General features: G+C 37.1%; 2 protein-coding genes across 2 annotated transcripts; one reads left to right on the top strand and one right to left on the bottom strand.

Annotated features, from left to right (window-relative positions):
• Nucleotides 1–3,599: 3,599 nt before the first annotated feature.
• On the top strand, nucleotides 3,600–5,361 carry LOC111459104 (protein FAF-like, chloroplastic). The gene has a single exon (XM_023101859.1). It carries the CDS (start codon nucleotides 3,739–3,741, stop codon nucleotides 5,041–5,043), a length of 1,305 nt encoding a protein of 434 aa, XP_022957627.1. The 5' UTR covers nucleotides 3,600–3,738; the 3' UTR covers nucleotides 5,044–5,361.
• Nucleotides 5,362–6,128: 767 nt separating this feature from the next.
• LOC111459457 (serine/threonine-protein phosphatase BSL3-like) lies at nucleotides 6,129–16,790 on the bottom strand. The gene is made up of 21 exons (XM_023102375.1): nucleotides 15,864–16,790; nucleotides 14,600–14,660; nucleotides 14,448–14,526; nucleotides 14,269–14,348; nucleotides 14,097–14,191; nucleotides 13,880–13,979; nucleotides 13,162–13,231; nucleotides 12,119–12,220; nucleotides 11,950–12,031; nucleotides 10,793–10,972; nucleotides 9,784–10,048; nucleotides 9,447–9,684; nucleotides 9,166–9,336; nucleotides 8,349–8,587; nucleotides 8,161–8,245; nucleotides 7,971–8,069; nucleotides 7,689–7,888; nucleotides 7,473–7,548; nucleotides 7,078–7,213; nucleotides 6,860–6,999; nucleotides 6,129–6,762 (listed from the first exon to the last, which is right to left on the bottom strand). The coding sequence occupies exons 1-21, from the start codon at nucleotides 16,294–16,296 to the stop codon at nucleotides 6,679–6,681; spliced, it is 3,015 nt and encodes a 1,004-aa protein (XP_022958143.1). The 5' UTR covers nucleotides 16,297–16,790; the 3' UTR covers nucleotides 6,129–6,678.
• Between the last annotated feature and the right edge of the window lie 924 nt (nucleotides 16,791–17,714).

The following is a 17,714-nucleotide window of genomic DNA, read 5'->3' as shown; positions in this document are numbered from 1 at the left end:
AATTCGATGACGTCTAGAATGTGTTGTCCATGTCAGCATACATGTTCCAAACCACTTGCATCCATGTTAGATCATGTTAGATTGGTCTTTACTATTTTTGTTGGGTCAGTAGAATGATGTATGATCAGTCACCAAAATCATGTCTTATATTTGTCAGACCTAAAATACCCGAAAGTGTAGGACACTCGAATTCGATGACGTCTAGAATGTGTTGTCCATGTCAGCATACATGTTCCAAACCACTTGCATCCATGTTAGATTGGTCTTTACTATTTTTGTTGTGTCAGTAAAATGATGTATGATCAGTCACCAAAATCATGTCTCATATTTGTCAGACCTAAAATACCCGAGAGTGTAGGACACTCGAATTCGATGACGAGTAGGAACGGGACGTGATGTTTTGGGAAAACTTTATTGGGAATCACCCACCTCGCACCTCCCACTGGCAAGCAGAGATGAAGACATTGTAGCTTTAATTTTAAGAAAGGTGAGTTTGGTGACCACTAGTGCAGCTAAGATCATGTTGGATTTTGGGTCAGACACTTGGTCCCTTTTTTGGCTCACTTTCATCGCCCAACGCAACGCTACTATGCCCATTTTCTTCCCTTTATCCCAAATTTGTTGTGGCGCTTGTGTATTTCAAGGATCTTTTTTTCTCCTCACACTTGGCATCCAATCAATTCTCACTGTCGGCCACCACTCCATTCTTTTATCCATAACCCTAAACACACCAACAACAACAAGACCGCTCTCCCGTATCAACATATGCATGTACGAGATCCCACATCAGTTAGAGATGGAAACGAAACATTCCTTATAAAAGTGTGGAAATTTCTCACTAGCAGACGCGTTTTTAAAAATTTTGAGAAGAAGCCCGTAAGAAAAAACCCAAAAAGGACAATATCAGTGGGTTTAGGATGTTAAAGGGTGGATTGTGAGATCCCACGTCGATTGGCTAAACCCTAAACCCATATCGATCAGGAAAGGGAACGAAACATTCCTCATAAGGGTGTGGAAACCTCCTACAATCGCGTTTTATAAACCGTGAGAATAAGCCTGAAAGAAAAAGTACAAAAAGAAATTTAAAAACTTTGAGAAGAAGCCCATAAGAAAAAACCCAAAGAGGACAATATCAGTGGGTTTGGGATGTTAAAGCATGAGGTGTATTATGAGATCTCACGTCAATTGGCTTAACCCTAAACCCTAAATCTTAAACCCTAAACCCTAAATCTTAAACCCTAAACCCTAAACCTACGTCGATTGGGGAAGGGAACGAAACATTCATCATAAGGGTGTGGAAACCTCCTGCAATCGCGTTTTATAAACTCGAACGAAAAAGTATAAAGAGAACAATATCTACCAGAGGTGGATTTGAAAAGTTAGATTGTGGCTAGGCTTTTGAGTGAGGAGGGCAAATATTTATTTATCTATGTATTTCCACGTGGAATATCGGTATTCGTAGGTAGTAGCTAAGAATATCCACGTGGCAATGAGTGTGAAAAAAAGGCCGAAACTCACCCAGCAATCATGGTGGGGTCGGCTAAAAGGAGGTGGACCACCGCAACAGGGCCATTACCAATAATAACAATACCCTATCCCTTAGCCCAGTCCAGATATTCCCGTAAAATGGCTTGTACACGTGGCAAAACATCATTCGTAAAAATACCGTTTATTTATTCGAGAATTCCAAAATAAAAAATATATTCTTGGTTTCATTCCATCTTTGTTTCTGCGTTATGTAACGTCCAATCAATGCAATAATGGAAAGCATAGGGCTTATGATGGAAATGGGAATAATCACAAAAATATAAAAATAAATTCCTCATCCCACACCCTTTTTCTTTTCTTTTTTTAATTTCCACCCTGGAAAAGTTTCGCTGACGTCCCTCAACTTTTCTTTTCTTTTTTTAATTTTATATATATATATATATACACACACGACCATACCTTTCATATTTTAAATAATATTCCATGTCATCACTTCTATCGAAATTAAAATAATAATAATATATTATAGTATAATGAAAATGTCAGACCTATTTTGACTGACCAGGAAACACTTAACCGACCGTCTTTTTAGCTTTTGCTTTTGTATTACTTTTGTATTAAGGACATAAAATTGTATATAATATAATTTAAACATCATTAGTCAACAGAATTATAATATTAATCCATTCGTTAATTTTTTAATTCCTATGTTAATAGAGTGATTAAGTAAAGTAATGGTAGATGATTAGTGATTAGGATAATGATAGTGCAATCCACGTGCGCCCGTAGCAGCAAAGCCACACGCTTGCACTTTTTTCTTTAAAAAAAAAAATTTGCATATATTCTTGCTATACCCATTTGGGCTATCGAATAATTTATTTTTGAAAAATAAATAATTATAATAAGAATTTTGAATTCGTTTGGTTGCTTTATAAACGATTCAGCGGTGTCTGGAAGTCCTATCCTCCATTTGGATTATAGGCTGTAATTAACAAAATATTATTGTTAAATTAATTAGAGCTTTACCTTTTAATTTAAATTTAATGAATTGTAATTATTATTACTTTGTAAGCAAGTATTAATTAAATAAATTGAATTACTTAATATTTGGTTTGGAAATAAATAAATAAATAAATAAAATAAAATAAAATAATGTTGTAGAGACCGTAGAATAGAGGACAGTGGATATTGTTTGTTGTGTCCGGTCTGCCACAACGTCTCTCTCTCCCTCGAATTGCGCCAAACCCCTCAACCACATTTTATATTAAAATAATTTAAATATTTTAATATTTTAAAATTTATTTTAAATTCCTTTTAATTTTTTAATTAATATCCTCCGTCTACTTTAAAAAGTTTAAAAATACTTTTAAAGTTACTAATATATTTAAAAAAATAATTTTTATCATCCATATATAATAAAATATGATTATTTTATAAATTATCTCTAAATTTTTAAATATTATTTTTAAAGTTATATATAAACCACGAATTATTTAATTAAATTCGAAGTTTAGGGTTTATAATTTCAAAGTAGCTAATTATCGGTTTTTCTTTTTCTTTTTTTAGTTTTTTTTTTAATTTATATATTTTTTTCAAGAAAAATATTGCCATAAATTTTATGCTAAAAGACAAAGGGTAGATTGGTAATTTCGACAATTGAGCTGGAACAATATTGACAATTTTAATTGTAATATTAAAATAATAATTATTATTATTAGACGGCTATACCCGTCCGTTCAATAATTATTGATGTCCAATAAAATATTATTCACATTTTAAATAATATTTATAAAAAATAAATTACACAAAAATGGTAATATATATATATATATATTCTTTTAATCTATATAGTTTAGTTTTTAATTAAATAATTAAATTACACCTTTTAATTAATTGAATTAGCTTGTATTTCTTTTCGAGATATGTCGGTTCGTTAACTCCCGTGGAACTACGGTGTAGAAGAATTTTAAGGTTATTGAGTCAATTTTGAGTTCTAGTACTCGTGGGGCAGCTAATCAACATCCAAATTAAGATCTCGGGATCATAAGAATTGAAATTAAAGATGTCTATTTAATTTGTAGCGGCGGGACCAAGTCCGGACCCACGAGCACGGAGGATGCTGGAAGTCATTTTTCCCCCCTACAAATACCCTCTTCCCCGTCCTCTACTCTTTGCTAAGCCTCCTCTGCTTCAGCCTTCATTTTTTTGTTTTATTTATCGTCTCATCTTCTTCTTCCTCTGTTTCCAACAATGGCGGACTCTGTTCCATTGATGAACTCCTTTAACCATTGCAAGTCCTTTCAGAAACAGGGCATCCTCACCATTCTTCCCTCCCATAATACTCAGTTACCCATTGACCCATCTCCTTCCCTGAGGAGAACTCTCTCCGCCGACATGTCTTCTGCTAAGTGGATCACTCGCCATGGCTCTCCGGCGATCAGCAAAACTGCCTCTTTTCAAGCTTTGTCGGCTGCTCATTCCTCTTCTTTTGAACAGAGAGTTGGGTTTTCGTGCTCTGTTCCACAAGATCATAAGAACAACGTGGAGTCTCGAAAACAAGAGGATTTGGATTCTTGGAGGTCGATTCTGTTTCAGAACTCTGTTTCTGATGCTCCTAAATCCCCTGTTCTTCCTTATGTTCATCCTCTTGTTAAGAAATCAACTAACTCTCTTGGTGAAAATAGTCTTTTAATTTGTACTGAGAGTCTCGGATCTGAGTCTGGCTCCGATGGGTTTTCGTCGTACCCGTCGTCGGAGGCTGGAGATTTTGACGGCGAGATGATGAAAACAGAGTACCCATTTCAATGGAAGCCGGTTAAATTTGGCCGGAAGAAAACGCCGCCGAGGTCTTTTCCTCCGATGATTTCTTCTCTCACTTCCTCTGACGGCGGCTCTGTTTCCATTCAGTCCCGCCGGGAAAATGGTCGGTTAATTCTCGACGCCTGCTCTGTTCCGTCTCAGAAAAACTTCCATGCAGAACGCCGAGATGGGCGTCTGATTCTCTCTTTTGTTACTACTCCGGCGAATTTAAACGTTCAAGAGGAAGAAGACGAGTTTGAGGAATTAATTGCTGGGGATTTTGAGGAAGTGAAAGAATCGGAAGACGAGGAGAACGATTTGGAAGCCGAGGAATTGGAAATTCCGATGGAGAAGACTCCGATATTGTCGAGCTCTGTTATGAACTTCCACCGATTAGCAATGATGATGAAGAAACCTAATGGGTTGATCAATCGGAATCCGGCGTGGCCGGAGGAAAAAGATGCTCCACTGTCACAGTCGCTCCCAACGCGTCCTCCGTCGCTTGCGGCGGCTTCTCTGAATCCATACGAGCACTACTGGCAATCAAAACCCACCGGAAAATCGGCCGGAATTAAAAACCCAATTGGCCGACAACAAAATCAGGTCATAAACAATGAAACAGCGAATGAGAAACAGCAAATTAAGGTTGTGAGAGGGAACAGAGGAGAGTGTTTGGTTCCATTATCGAATTGCTGTAAAGTGCCGAGAAGGTCTCTTGTTCTTCTCCGGGAGCACTGCTGCATTGCCACCACCTGATCCACCGCCGCCGCAAATCTCCATACAAATTTATTTTGAATTGTTAAATCTCAGGCACCCAATAAGGAATAAGAGAGAGGGCCATCGAAGAAGACGATGGAAAATGAAGTAAAATTAGGAATTCTAGAATTAAGAAAAATCAAAGGAGACTGATGTTGACCCATACATTTTCATGGGTTTTTTTTTTGTCTTCTTTTAATAATTGATATAAATATTTTTTGGCCAATGGGGTTTGAATATGCGTCCAGTCTGTACGAATTGGTCTTCCATTTTTGCAACATCATAATCCAACACTGATTTGGAGTTGCTTTTTTTTTTTTTGTTTTTTTTTTTGCATTTATGGTGTTCATAGTTCATATATGTACGTCTTCATTCCCAATGCAAATAAATATCTTTTCTTTTATTAAGTTAAAATGTTTTTATTTTTATTATCGATATCACGAGGTCAATGTTGAACAAACGAGAGAAAATAGTAAATGGAGAGTTGAAGTTTAATTATGAATTTTCATAGCAAATAAAGCTTCGTTCATCTAGTCACAGTAAGATTGTATCACTTGAATTAGTTAGCAATCTGTATTACTGTAATGACTCAAGCTCATCGCTAGCAAATATTGTTTTATTTTTCACTTTCAAGAAGGGAAAAACGTGTTTGCTAGGAAGATGTTTCCACAACCTTATAAAAACGTGTATGCTAGGAAGAGATTTCCACACTTTTATAAGGAATATTTTGTTCTCTCGAGCCCAACGTCTTCGCTGGCACTCGTTCCCTTCTCCAATTGATGTAGAATGCCCAATCCACCCCCATCTGGTCCCAGCGTCCTTGTTGATACATTGTCTTGTGTCCACCCCCTATGAGACTTAGTCTTCTCGTTGCCACATCGCCCAATATTTGGCTCACAAATGTTCTCCTTTTCAGCTGTCCCTTCCAAATTTTCCCTCAAGCTCTTTAAAATGCGTTTGTTAGTGAAAAGTTTCTACGCCCTTATAACAAATGTTTCGATCTCCTCTTAGATGAGATCCCACCATTACCCTTTCATAATATAAAATATAAAAGGATACCTTTCACCTATGACTATTTTATAACATGATTTAATAAAATGTATAAATTGGGAGAAAAATAGAGTATTAATTGAGAACAAAACTTCCCATCTCTTGACATGACAACTCCACACAATTACATTGTACAAAGAAACAAAACAACAACCTCTAGATACAAGCAAAATCACACCCCACCACCATATCTTAACTTAAAATCTGCCCTCTAAAAATGGGAGAAAATAATAGACACCAAAAAAAATTGTAATATTACCATTGGTAAAACCTATTGGAGCAAAAAATTACCTGCTTGTGATCCGATATCGAACGGTACGATGATGCACTACGTCTTGTAGCGTATCAAGCATTTTGAACACTGCCACCAGAAACCTGGTTCTCCAACCTATACAATCAATTTCATGGCTTATTGAAGGTGTGTGAATATTGGAACTCCAGCCTTTGTGTATCCATTAGAGCAACGAACACAAGCTCTGGTACTCCGAGATGGGCGCATGTTCTATACATTACACCAGAACAGCCATAGTGGTAGCAGCATGAGGCAAGACTTGATATAAATTAAGAGACGTGTCAGGCGATGCTCTATATCCATGCAAGGGAACCCCGGTCGTTGGTTACTTGAGGGCGGCCTCGAGTTGGTGTTGGAGGTCTGTTGGCATTCAGCTCCTGATCTCACAGAATACCAATATAATGGAATCAATATTGACAATGTACACATATAGGAGAAGAAGAAAATCGTTATGAATGAACATATCAACAGCACCTGCATCCAAGTATCTTCTAAATGACGTTCTGGTGATGCCTCTGGGGAAGTCATTGCAGGTGGTAAAGGATGAATTAACTTTGGTACAACAACAAGATCTCGACCGAGAACTAAAATAGCTCCAGCGTTATTTGCAGTGCCTGTAAGCGTGAACCGAAATAGTATCAACAAAATGTCCACAGATCCAAGAAATAAGATGGGTAGAGCAAGAAGAATACCGCAGTAATTTGTAGCCGAGAAAAGTGTAATCAAATGCCCCTGAGCAAAACGTTCAAAACCGTCCATGACGCATTCGTGAGCACGAACTATCAGCTGAAGATCATTATTGTTGCAAAATTCCATGACACGATCAGGCTGCAGTAACAATTCCATGAGAGCATTATACAGTAATGATCAATTCATCCGTTGTAGTTCAAAAGAGATTCAATCAACATTTGTTAACAGAGTTCCAAACTAAAGTGAATAGATATGTAGTTAACATTAGACATTAAGAAACTACTTCAAGTGACCTTAAAGCTGCAAATTTTCAAAAATAAATAATTAGCCGATGTGCTAACAAGTCAAACGATGATCCAGATGAGTTTCCTCCATATTAAGAACATTTAACACTCACCCCAAAAGTGACTAAACCTGGACCTCTAGCATTTGGCCGCAGTCCTTCCACACTGTCATTTTCTGTAGGGTCAGACCTGTAGATTGTCATATTAATACATGAAATGAGTATACTAGCGTGTCAAAAGAGTTAAACAGAACAGCATTCCAGAGATATATTAGATCACTACTCAGCTAGTCAAAAGAGTTGAAAACAACTGCATAGACAAGCACTAACCACAACAAATCCATGAGGACAATTGAACCTGCTTCCATTGTAATTGGGCGTTGAATATTCTCAATCTGCTCCACATGATTTATTGACCGACCAATACCACCATGCATACAAATTATCTTCTTTTCAATTAAAGCTGCTAGAGGAAGCCAGTTAAATAACCGGTTAATCCGATGCCATGCCCAGATTCCATCCCTCTCTCCCTGTTCAGTAAGAATGAAATTAATCGATATAAACAGTTTATATAATGAAACATTAAAGCATGCGGGTGTACGACGATAGTACCATCCGCTCAATACACTCAATCCGGAAGCCAAAAAGAGCATTGATATCTGCAGCTTCATGGTTCCCACGTATCAAATGCACATTTTGCTGATACTCAACCTGCAGTAGAAGTGTATAAAAAATCAGTCTATCAAGGCGCAGTATGTGACAGATTGGTATTTGACTAACATAGGTGACATCACTCGAGTACCTTTAAAGCAAGTAGGAGGGTAATAGTTTCAAGGCTGTGTTGACCTCTGTCAACATAATCTCCTAAGAAGAGATAATCGATATATCTGACAGTTGTTCATCAAAGATATCACGAAAATAGATTGAATAAAAGATTATTGAAGATTCAAATTTGTCTTTACAGAATATTCCAAACAATCCTTTACTTACGCAATATCCCCAGCAGTTGAAGGTGCACCATACTCATCAAAGAGGCGCATTAGGTCCCCAAATTGACCGTGTAGATCACCAAATATTTTTATAGGAGCCCTAAGCTGTAGAACGCTAGGTTCACTTGAAAATATTTTCTCAGCACTATCGCAAAGATCAGCTATTTCATTACAGTCTAAGAAAAATTGCCGGCGGACAGGAGGTTTCCAACCACGAGGCTTTAGAAGGTGCTCTATCACCTGGAAAAACATAAGAAAAGAAAGCAAGCTATATTAAACCAAGAAGATCATATTAAGTAAAAAATGCATAGCACTAGCAATTAAGTGAAAGTATAATCTTCTTCAACTAAAGGCTAAAAGCAGCTATAGGCCTTTCTTGTAAGGAGACGAGGGGTTGAGAGTGAATTTTTCTCCCCTTTTCTCATTGAGATTGTGGGATACATGTTGAGTGGATTGAGTAGGATGTTGGATAAAGGAGATTTCAAGTTGTAGGAGAGGCTACTTATACAATCTACAGATGACAATTCATTATTTTGTAAAGATCATAAGTGAGTGATTGATAACCTAATTTAAAATTATGAAAATTTTCTAAACTGCATCGAGTTGAAAGATAAATATATAGAATCAAGTGGCACCGCAAGTTCACATTTAAGAGCAAAATTCACCATAAGCTCATAGCAAAGCTCTTCTACAAGTTATAGCAAATATGCTTGGAAGATATTAAATGTTTCACTGTAGCTATAATGAACACTCAACACAGAATAATTCAGTAATAATTTCAACAGGACCTAAATTATAATGAACCAATGCTTGAATACCTTCTTTGGCACGCTGTTGATGGACATCTGACGATCTAATAGTTTCCTTGCTGCAGTTGCATTCTCAGGAGTGCCATAGCTTACTCTCCGACCTTCATTTTCAAACTGATCGATTGAAAGTTGCCTGACCATGCCACCTAGTGCTCCACCAGTCTCAGCAGCGACCACCACCTAATAACACAAGTGTTAAAATATATAGCACAGCATCTTTAGCTCACTACCACTTATATATCAAAAAAGACCGTCTAATATCCAGAGTAGTAATTGTAGAATATACTAACAGCTCTATGATGCAACCTAACTCCAGCAGGAACAATGCTATTTGATCCAGTAGAATCAGGCTTTATCAAGCTAGAAATCTGTTTCCCACTTGGAGTAGCCTCAGCCCCTCGGTCCCTATCAGGAAGTTCAACTTCCCCATTGACTTGCCTTGCCTTAGCTGCAGCAAATGTAGCACTGATAGCCTCAGCTTCTGCTGCTGCTGCCTCAACCAAATATTCAACACCTTTACTCGTTTGCCTGTGCAGTATTATTGTACTTCCAGTTTCAGGATTCTGAGTAGAGACATTTCGATATAAATTTAGAATTGAGAATTTCATCTAGAGAAGATTTACTAACCGCTGGCCTTGGAGCATTGCATTTTCAGTACTTATATCAGTGTACATGTCACCATTTACAGGGGGAGCGACAGGATTTCCCAGCACCACTGAACCATCAGGAGCAGCTTCTGGCATCGTCTGTCTAGCTCTTTCATCAGTGAACCCATACCTGGATGGTAACTGCCCAGATGCAGCTGCTGCTGCTGCCGCTGCCTGTGAAGCTGCGCTTGTTGTTTCAGCAGCAGCAAGATCTTCAGCAACTAGAAGGTCGTCTAATAATACTCCTGTGGGATATGTGAAAAATATTACATGCCATGCATTAAGAATTTTGAGGTACAGAACCTCAGTGAAATCTCATGAACAAAATACTATATCACTGTTCCAGCCCTCCAGACATTCGGAATCTACTGCTTCTATGAACAAATCGTAAACATGACAAATATTAAAAAGTTATAACCTTTGATAGAATAACACTCATAACAGTTTTTGCATCCAAAGCTAGAATCGCATCGGTCATCTCAGTGTCGATGGATGTGCAATAAGTGAACTCATAATGATGCATGTTACCAGATTGTCTGAGTCGCTGAGATCATGTCGCCCATTGGACTCATACTAAACCTATTCTTGCCGCTATGATCATCATAATTACATTATAATCCACTTTTTGTGTCAGTAATAAATCCTAATGACAAAATGCACAACTGGAAAAATAATCTAGCTTAGGTTTCCATAAACATTAAAAATGTGAAATATTGAAGTTCAGCTCAGGAGACTTCTACATTCCTGATAGCATGTTTTGCCTCACTGCAATACTATTTAGTTGCTTTTTATTTTAAATAGTAATCAGCAAACTGTAAGTATTATACTTCTTTACCAGAAGAAGAAGGATGTGTAAAATTTTCATTTACTTCATATCTTCCCTGGCTACGCCATTCATCTTTCTATGAAAACCCTTATATGTTATCAATTTGAAAAACAAGAAGAATATGCATATGCAAATGGATAAATAAAAAGCTCCTATAACTTACCACCGCGTAAACCACCATAAATGAAAATTAGGTCACCCACAGCAGCAGCTGCATGCCTGCAACGCCTAGTTAATTCTACAGAAGCATCACCACCTGCTGCGTCAGCACTATATCTCCCTGTCCTGGGAGAGGTAACAACAGATTTTATGTCACACCAAACACCTGCTGCAGTGTCCAATACTGTAAACAGAATAAAATGAGAACCTTGTAAGACTTCCGAAGGCAAGAGGTCCTAGGACTAAAAGACACACATAAATAATCATGTTAACATAGAGAAGGAAGCAACAACAGTATGCCATGAAGAAAGGCCTAAACAACTTCAAAAAAGAAAGAGAGAAAAAAAAAACCAATGCTAACACGATTTAAATATAATAGAAACTTCTTTTTTTAAGCCAACATAAACCAAATTCTATTAAGATCTGTGGAAATGGAAGGCATTTGAACACAATTAAGTCAAAGCTAAACAAAAGAATGACCTAAGCAATGAAGAAACTCTCCATGGAATATCATCATTAACAGAATCAGCATCTTCTTGAACCTCCCATTGTCGGTAAAACATTTCATGGACCAAAGCTTACTTGGATACAACCACAATAGAAGAGCAAGAATTCTTGGGAGACAGACAGAAGAAACAGTAAAGTATTCAAAGATGCCCAGAGGGAGAATGTTCAATGTTTTGAAATGGTTGTTTATACTACTTCCATCTGAACTGCTAACGCACCTTCTTTGTAAATTTGCTTCAGGTTTATAAAAATAGAAGCTCTTTTAGTAATCTCTAGTACCCTTAAGGGCACCTCTTTTGCTTTTTTGGATGATGAAAAGTTTTGTCATTGTTCCAAAAAAAAAAAAAAAAAATCAGAAGCCTCCGACAATCAATTTGTAATAACTTAGGTGAATTAGATATAAAAAACGAACAAAGACAACAGCAGTAACTATGCAGCTCATTTTTAATCAAGTTCAAATTTGAAGTGACGATAACACAGCCACTCATGATGCTTTAGCTTCTCAACTAGAGCCCAATGTCAAGTAGTCTTCCCAACCGAGGTAGATTAATAAAGGCCGCTATTCATGCTAACATATCTTGCAATGGTAACAACAACCTCACAGTATACTTGCGGAAAGGGAAAAATACCTCATACTTAATACTACTGATTTACCTGCCACACTTGATGAGTCTTCTACCATGCGCCCACCACCAAGGGCCCCTCCAGACACATGGAGTCGTGCATTGACAAATACCTAAATAAGAGGAAGAGCAGAAAGTGAATTGAAATAGAGAGAGAGAGAGAGAGAGCAGGATGGAAAATTAAAGATGATTGAACGCACAGCAGCATGCTGATATCTAGGAGATGGCGAGACACCAGGAGCAATTGCCCATTCCCAACGACCATCTCTGTGTTTAGCAAGTCCATATGCACTTGCCAATGGCTGCAGGAACGGAGACCAGAGGTAAGAAGAAAGTTAACCACATTCAATACAAGTTCAAAATATTTTAAGAATAAAATAGTTTTAACTAAGGCAAAGACTTCTTTCCCCTTTTCTTCCTTTAGAGAATCAAATAAACAAATGTCGCATACGAATTCCTCACAGTGATATGAGTCTTCCAAGTCACATAAAATAAATCGAGGCATTCTATGTCAAAGAAAATGCAACTCTGAGGTTATGCTGGTGAAATGTTTTATCCATTTCTGATAGCATCTAGCTTGCGAGTCAAACCTCTTTCTATTATAACCATGAATATTTGTGCAAACTTGTGCATACCTCAACTAATTTTATAAACAACATAAACGTAAATCATAGATATTAATAAATAAAAGAATTTGATAAGAGATTACTAAAAAACATTTTTGGTAAGAAAGGAAAACCTTTTATGATTTCAGGATCTTGTGATTTATGCATATTGATTAATTACATTAGGATTCACGTCATAATATCTTGGCACCTTTAGTAAATACTTATCTTTAATGTATTTTTACCAAAGTTCCGAGTAATTTGGGATTTTCTATCTATTGATAGGTACCAATGCTCTTATCTATTTTACCCACTGACTATGCTCTCTTCTGTTCCAACTATTTTTAGGTTTATCTTCTCTTGACCCATCGTATAGCAGGAGTTACAACCTAAACAAACCATGATATCAACTAATAATATTAATTTGAACCACTCACCCACAAGGAAAAGTTATTGCAAATTCAACCACATGAATCAATATTCAACTTAAATCTACAACTCCATTACCACAGAAGAAGAATAGCATGGTAACAAGTGATAAGGATCTACACAAGACAGGACCAAATGAATAACAGGATATCCCACTTTGAACTATTTAAAAAAGATAAGTGCCCGCAACAAAGATTTTTTTCACTCACCACACTATTAGCATCTCTCCCTCCACATAGCAGAAGAAGACCATCAGATCGCGCACTAGCAGTTGCATACCTAGTGATATCGGAAGTGTCAAATGAGGGCCAAAACTAATAATGTTCCAAAACAGCGAACTACAGTTCAGCAAGAAAATAACATGATCCAGAGAAGAAAATGATGTATCTTGTGAGATTTAATAAATTTTTTTAAAAAAAATTAAGATTATTAACGAATTTAATAACATGAATGAACTTGGACTCAGAAAATGTGTTGGCATAAAAAGTGCAACTCCATAAATATAAGCAGGTCAAATAGAATACGTTTACATGTAAGAACATGAGTTAGAATTATAACGAACAATACCAAAAGTCAAATATAACATGGTGTATTGCAATTACTAACAAATAAAGTCCACACATTCTCTGTCGATATAAAGGCAATTGCTTCAGAACAAAAAAAAAAATAGTAATGAGGAAATACACAACCAAAGCATGATCATGGAAACTTGGAAACATCAACTATCATCAAAGAGCCTTCATGCTTCCTAGCAAGAGGATATAAAATTAGATAATGATATATCAGAACATCATATACAATTACAAACACACATCACACTCCAATAAAAGGTTATCACGCGTGATAACATAAAGAAGTAGAAATGTTAGGAAAAGCACACAATGAAAGAAGACAGACCACAACAAAGCCAAGAGGAAGGGGATTTACATGCACGGAGGTGGACCCTCTCCTTCTGGTTCCAACTTGCGCCATTCATAAGGTTTAGCAGCAGTGTCCAGTGCCCACACATCAGCCAAAGGCCGCTTTCCTAAAACACAGACCAATGTGTCATTGAAAATTAAAATAGTAATATATATATTCAGAAAAATCAACAATTGGTTGCGTTAAATGAATATACAAAAAATTACAAAGAAGTACGACTTACCATCATTACCACCAATTGCCATTAGGTACCTCTGCCCCACTAGAGCCATTACATGTCCATAGCGTGGTCCTGGACCAGGGCCTTGCACAACTACTCTATAGGAAAATAGTCATACAAGGCATGTCATATAAAAATATCTAAAATTGAATAAAGCACATCATCAAAGTCTAACCTATGCCATCGTGGGCGCTGCTGTGTAAGGTCAAGAACATGAAGATCCTCAGCAGACAAACCAGCTGGTCCAATTCCACCCTGCATCATAACAAAGTTAAGAAATACATAATGAAGAACTAACAGAACCATGACCACGTAAATTATGCAAAATTAAATCAGAAACTTCATAATGCTAACCTGAATGACTACCATAGTTCCCACAGCAGTAGCCACATGTGCAGCCCTTGGCGTAGGTGGTTCTCCAAGTGGAGTAATTCTACAAGATATTCGACAAGGAAAGTTTTGTTAAATAAAGATAAGGGAGATGGAAGGATGAAGTCTGGACTTACCTGGACCATTTATTAGTTAAAACATCGTAACAATGCACGTCAGCGGTGGCTCCTGCAAGCCCTGCAACACAGGAAATACAAAATAAGCATAGTTCACAGCGTTAAACATAAGCAAATTTCTGGTTCAAAACCCATGTGCAGAGTTGTTATACATTTGACCCCATGAGATCCAACTGGAGCTTACAGAACTGAAGTGGAATTAAAGCTGCCTGCTCTGCTAACATAATTTATTAACCAAAAAACAGTTTGAATATCTTGAGCTGTACCTAGTCAAAAATTGAATTCTTTGGCACGCAGATAGCATACTTGCGAGACAAATTAGTTTCACTAGATTAAAGTATTTATCAGAGATATAGACAACAGAATATTGGCCATAAATGAAAGAAACAACTTAAGTGCAACGTGAACTAGTGTGTGTTAAAGAAAAGTCACAAAATGGCAGCATTGATCAATTTTCCGAAGTAACGTGAGGCAGCATTAGGTTTTATCCACTCTATTTGATACCCTAAACCCAGGGAAATTACATGGTACGCCCAGCATTAAAAAGTGACAAGCTTTGCCTCTTATGTAAACTACAAACTTGCTGAAACATATCAGTTGCACAACCAAGTCCAATAAGATCCAAAAGAACCACCGAAGCATCACTAACTTACATGGAAACTTAAATCCTTAATTATATCCATCCTTCTGAACAAGAAACTTAGCACACTAAACCAACAGGAATTAAAATTCAACAATTACTTGGACGATAACTTCCCCATTGGGTCACAATTTTTTTTTATTTCTTTTTTGTATTTTGAATAATCACAAAGAAATTTTACAAAAGATTAAATTACAGGAAGAATGGATCAGAAATTCAAACATAACCAGCAACCTCACGTCCTTAATAAAACAGAAGGGTTTAACTTCCCGATTAGATATGTTTGAAATGGTAATTAGATTGCAAATTGCCCATATGCCAATGCAGATTTGAATTTCAAGAAACCACATCATTTAAGTTCCAGAAGAGTGCAACTCCAGTACAGGTGTGCTTCAAACGATAGACTCCTTGCGATACACCAATACACTAAATCTGGTTGGGGGAATGGTGAAACTAGGGTTTTAACAGAACAATCAACAAAGCAACAACCCCCACCAACGCTACCAGTAGCTAGGAGAAATTTGAGCTTAAAAGACTCAGTGATATAACACATACCGTCAAAAACCACTTTCCGAACATAACTTCAACAATTGAAGAGTATAATTAAGAGGAAAGAAAACGTACGGATCCCCGCACTTCCAGCTGATGATGGAGTTCCTGAGGCAGCAGAGTTGCCCTCGAGCGCAGTGGCACCACCAAACAATATTAACCTCGGTCCAACGTATCCCGGAGTCCCCTCCTCGCCAACAGACCCCACAGCCGTCAAGGTGTGGCCGCACCGGGGCCCCGGCCCGTCTTCCTTCTTTTCAATTATCGCGTTCACTACTGAGTACATAGGCGCGAGCCTTGGCCCTACAACCGTGCTCTGCTGTATCTGCACGGCGGTCTGTTGCTGCTGAAGCGATGACATAGACTGCGGCGGAGTTCCACCGCAAGCTTGAGGTTGCTCCCTAAGCTGATCCCTATCCACTCCACCACCAGCAGCAGAAACAGAGGTGTGATTCTGCACCGCCGGATCGTGATCGGCCTCCGGTACCATCGACGAATCAACGTCCATTTATTCAGCACTTCAATTGAAAGATGAAACCAAAAACTTCAAGATCGGAGTTAAATTTCCGACGAATTACACTTCCAAACAGGCATTTCAATTCGCTACAGAAGTCCAATACCAGACTTTCAAAAGTAGTCCGCAACACAACAATACCCAAAACCCTAGCAGAGATTCTCGATTCCTCGATTCTAAAAATAACTAAAAAGAAATTCCAAACAAAAAATTCAGCAGTAGAAAGAAAAACTTCCTTTACCCAAACCAAAAACAACAACTTTTAGCCTTCTTTCCCTCAAAAAAGAAAAGAAAAGTATGAACAGTTCGAGACAATCTTCAAAGCTCCCTTAACAATCAAACAAAGCTCGAGGAGGAAAAAAACAAACCAGAAATAAAACTCCGCCTTCTCTCTCTCTACAAAAAAATCCAATCTCTCTCTAAAAAATGTAAAGCGATTACCGCGAAATGATATCTGAACGTTTATCTGTCTCTCTCCGACGAGCTTTTCTTTTCCCTCTTTTGTTTCAGTCTTCGAAGTTTGACGGCCCGGTTAAGCGTGTACGGATAATGCACGCTGGACCGTTAGATCTAAGTTCTGGCGGCGCATTGTAGAACATTGACACCGGGTTTACCGGCATTACCGGGAATATAGGTTTACCTATAAACGGTGATTCCCGGTTTTTTCTTTTTTCCTCTAAAAGTTGAAGGAAACGCGCGATGGCGCGTGGATTGTGCCGTCCGGGATCCGAGCCGGCGGTTCGGTTGATGGTTAGGGATAGCTTCACCAATGAATAATAATAATAATAATACAATCATTAGTTCCGTACTAATACAATTTTTATTCTTATTATTTCCAAATTTTTAGCTCTCTTAAAATATATTTTAAAGTTTAAATATTATTAATTTATTTTATGAGTTAATTTTTCAAATGGGTTTATATTATTATTAAATAATTAACAAAATTAGTATAATTATTATAACTTATTTTATTTAAAAACTTACTATTAAAAAAGTTTTTAAAAAATAAAGAAAAAATTGGCGCGTGATGGCATGGATTGGAACGTGAGAGTGACCCTTGTTTGTCTAACACGTGAGGTTAGAGCTGGCTTTTACAAGATATTATATATTTATATATAAATATTTATTTTTTTTTTTAATATTAAGATATTTAAAAATTAAGTGTATTATTTTCTTTTTTTTTCATAGAAAATTAGTGATTGGTTGAAGAAGGGACCATTTTCCTTTTAACGAGGAAATTAATTTAAATTCCAAAAGTAGCCGAACAAAAAACCTAGATATTATTTTTCGTAAAATAAATTAAAAATTATTCAATATTAAATACAGCTACTGTTGGAGATTCTTTTATATATATATATAATTTCTTGATCCACTTTTTGTCTGGGCCAAATTACATATATACCCCTTCCTGC

Source organism: Cucurbita moschata, unplaced genomic scaffold (assembly GCF_002738365.1).
Source record: "Cucurbita moschata cultivar Rifu unplaced genomic scaffold, Cmos_1.0 Cmo_Scf00022, whole genome shotgun sequence".
In the NCBI taxonomy this organism is placed as follows: domain Eukaryota; kingdom Viridiplantae; phylum Streptophyta; class Magnoliopsida; order Cucurbitales; family Cucurbitaceae; genus Cucurbita; species Cucurbita moschata.
This window is presented reverse-complemented; position numbering and strand designations above follow the sequence as displayed.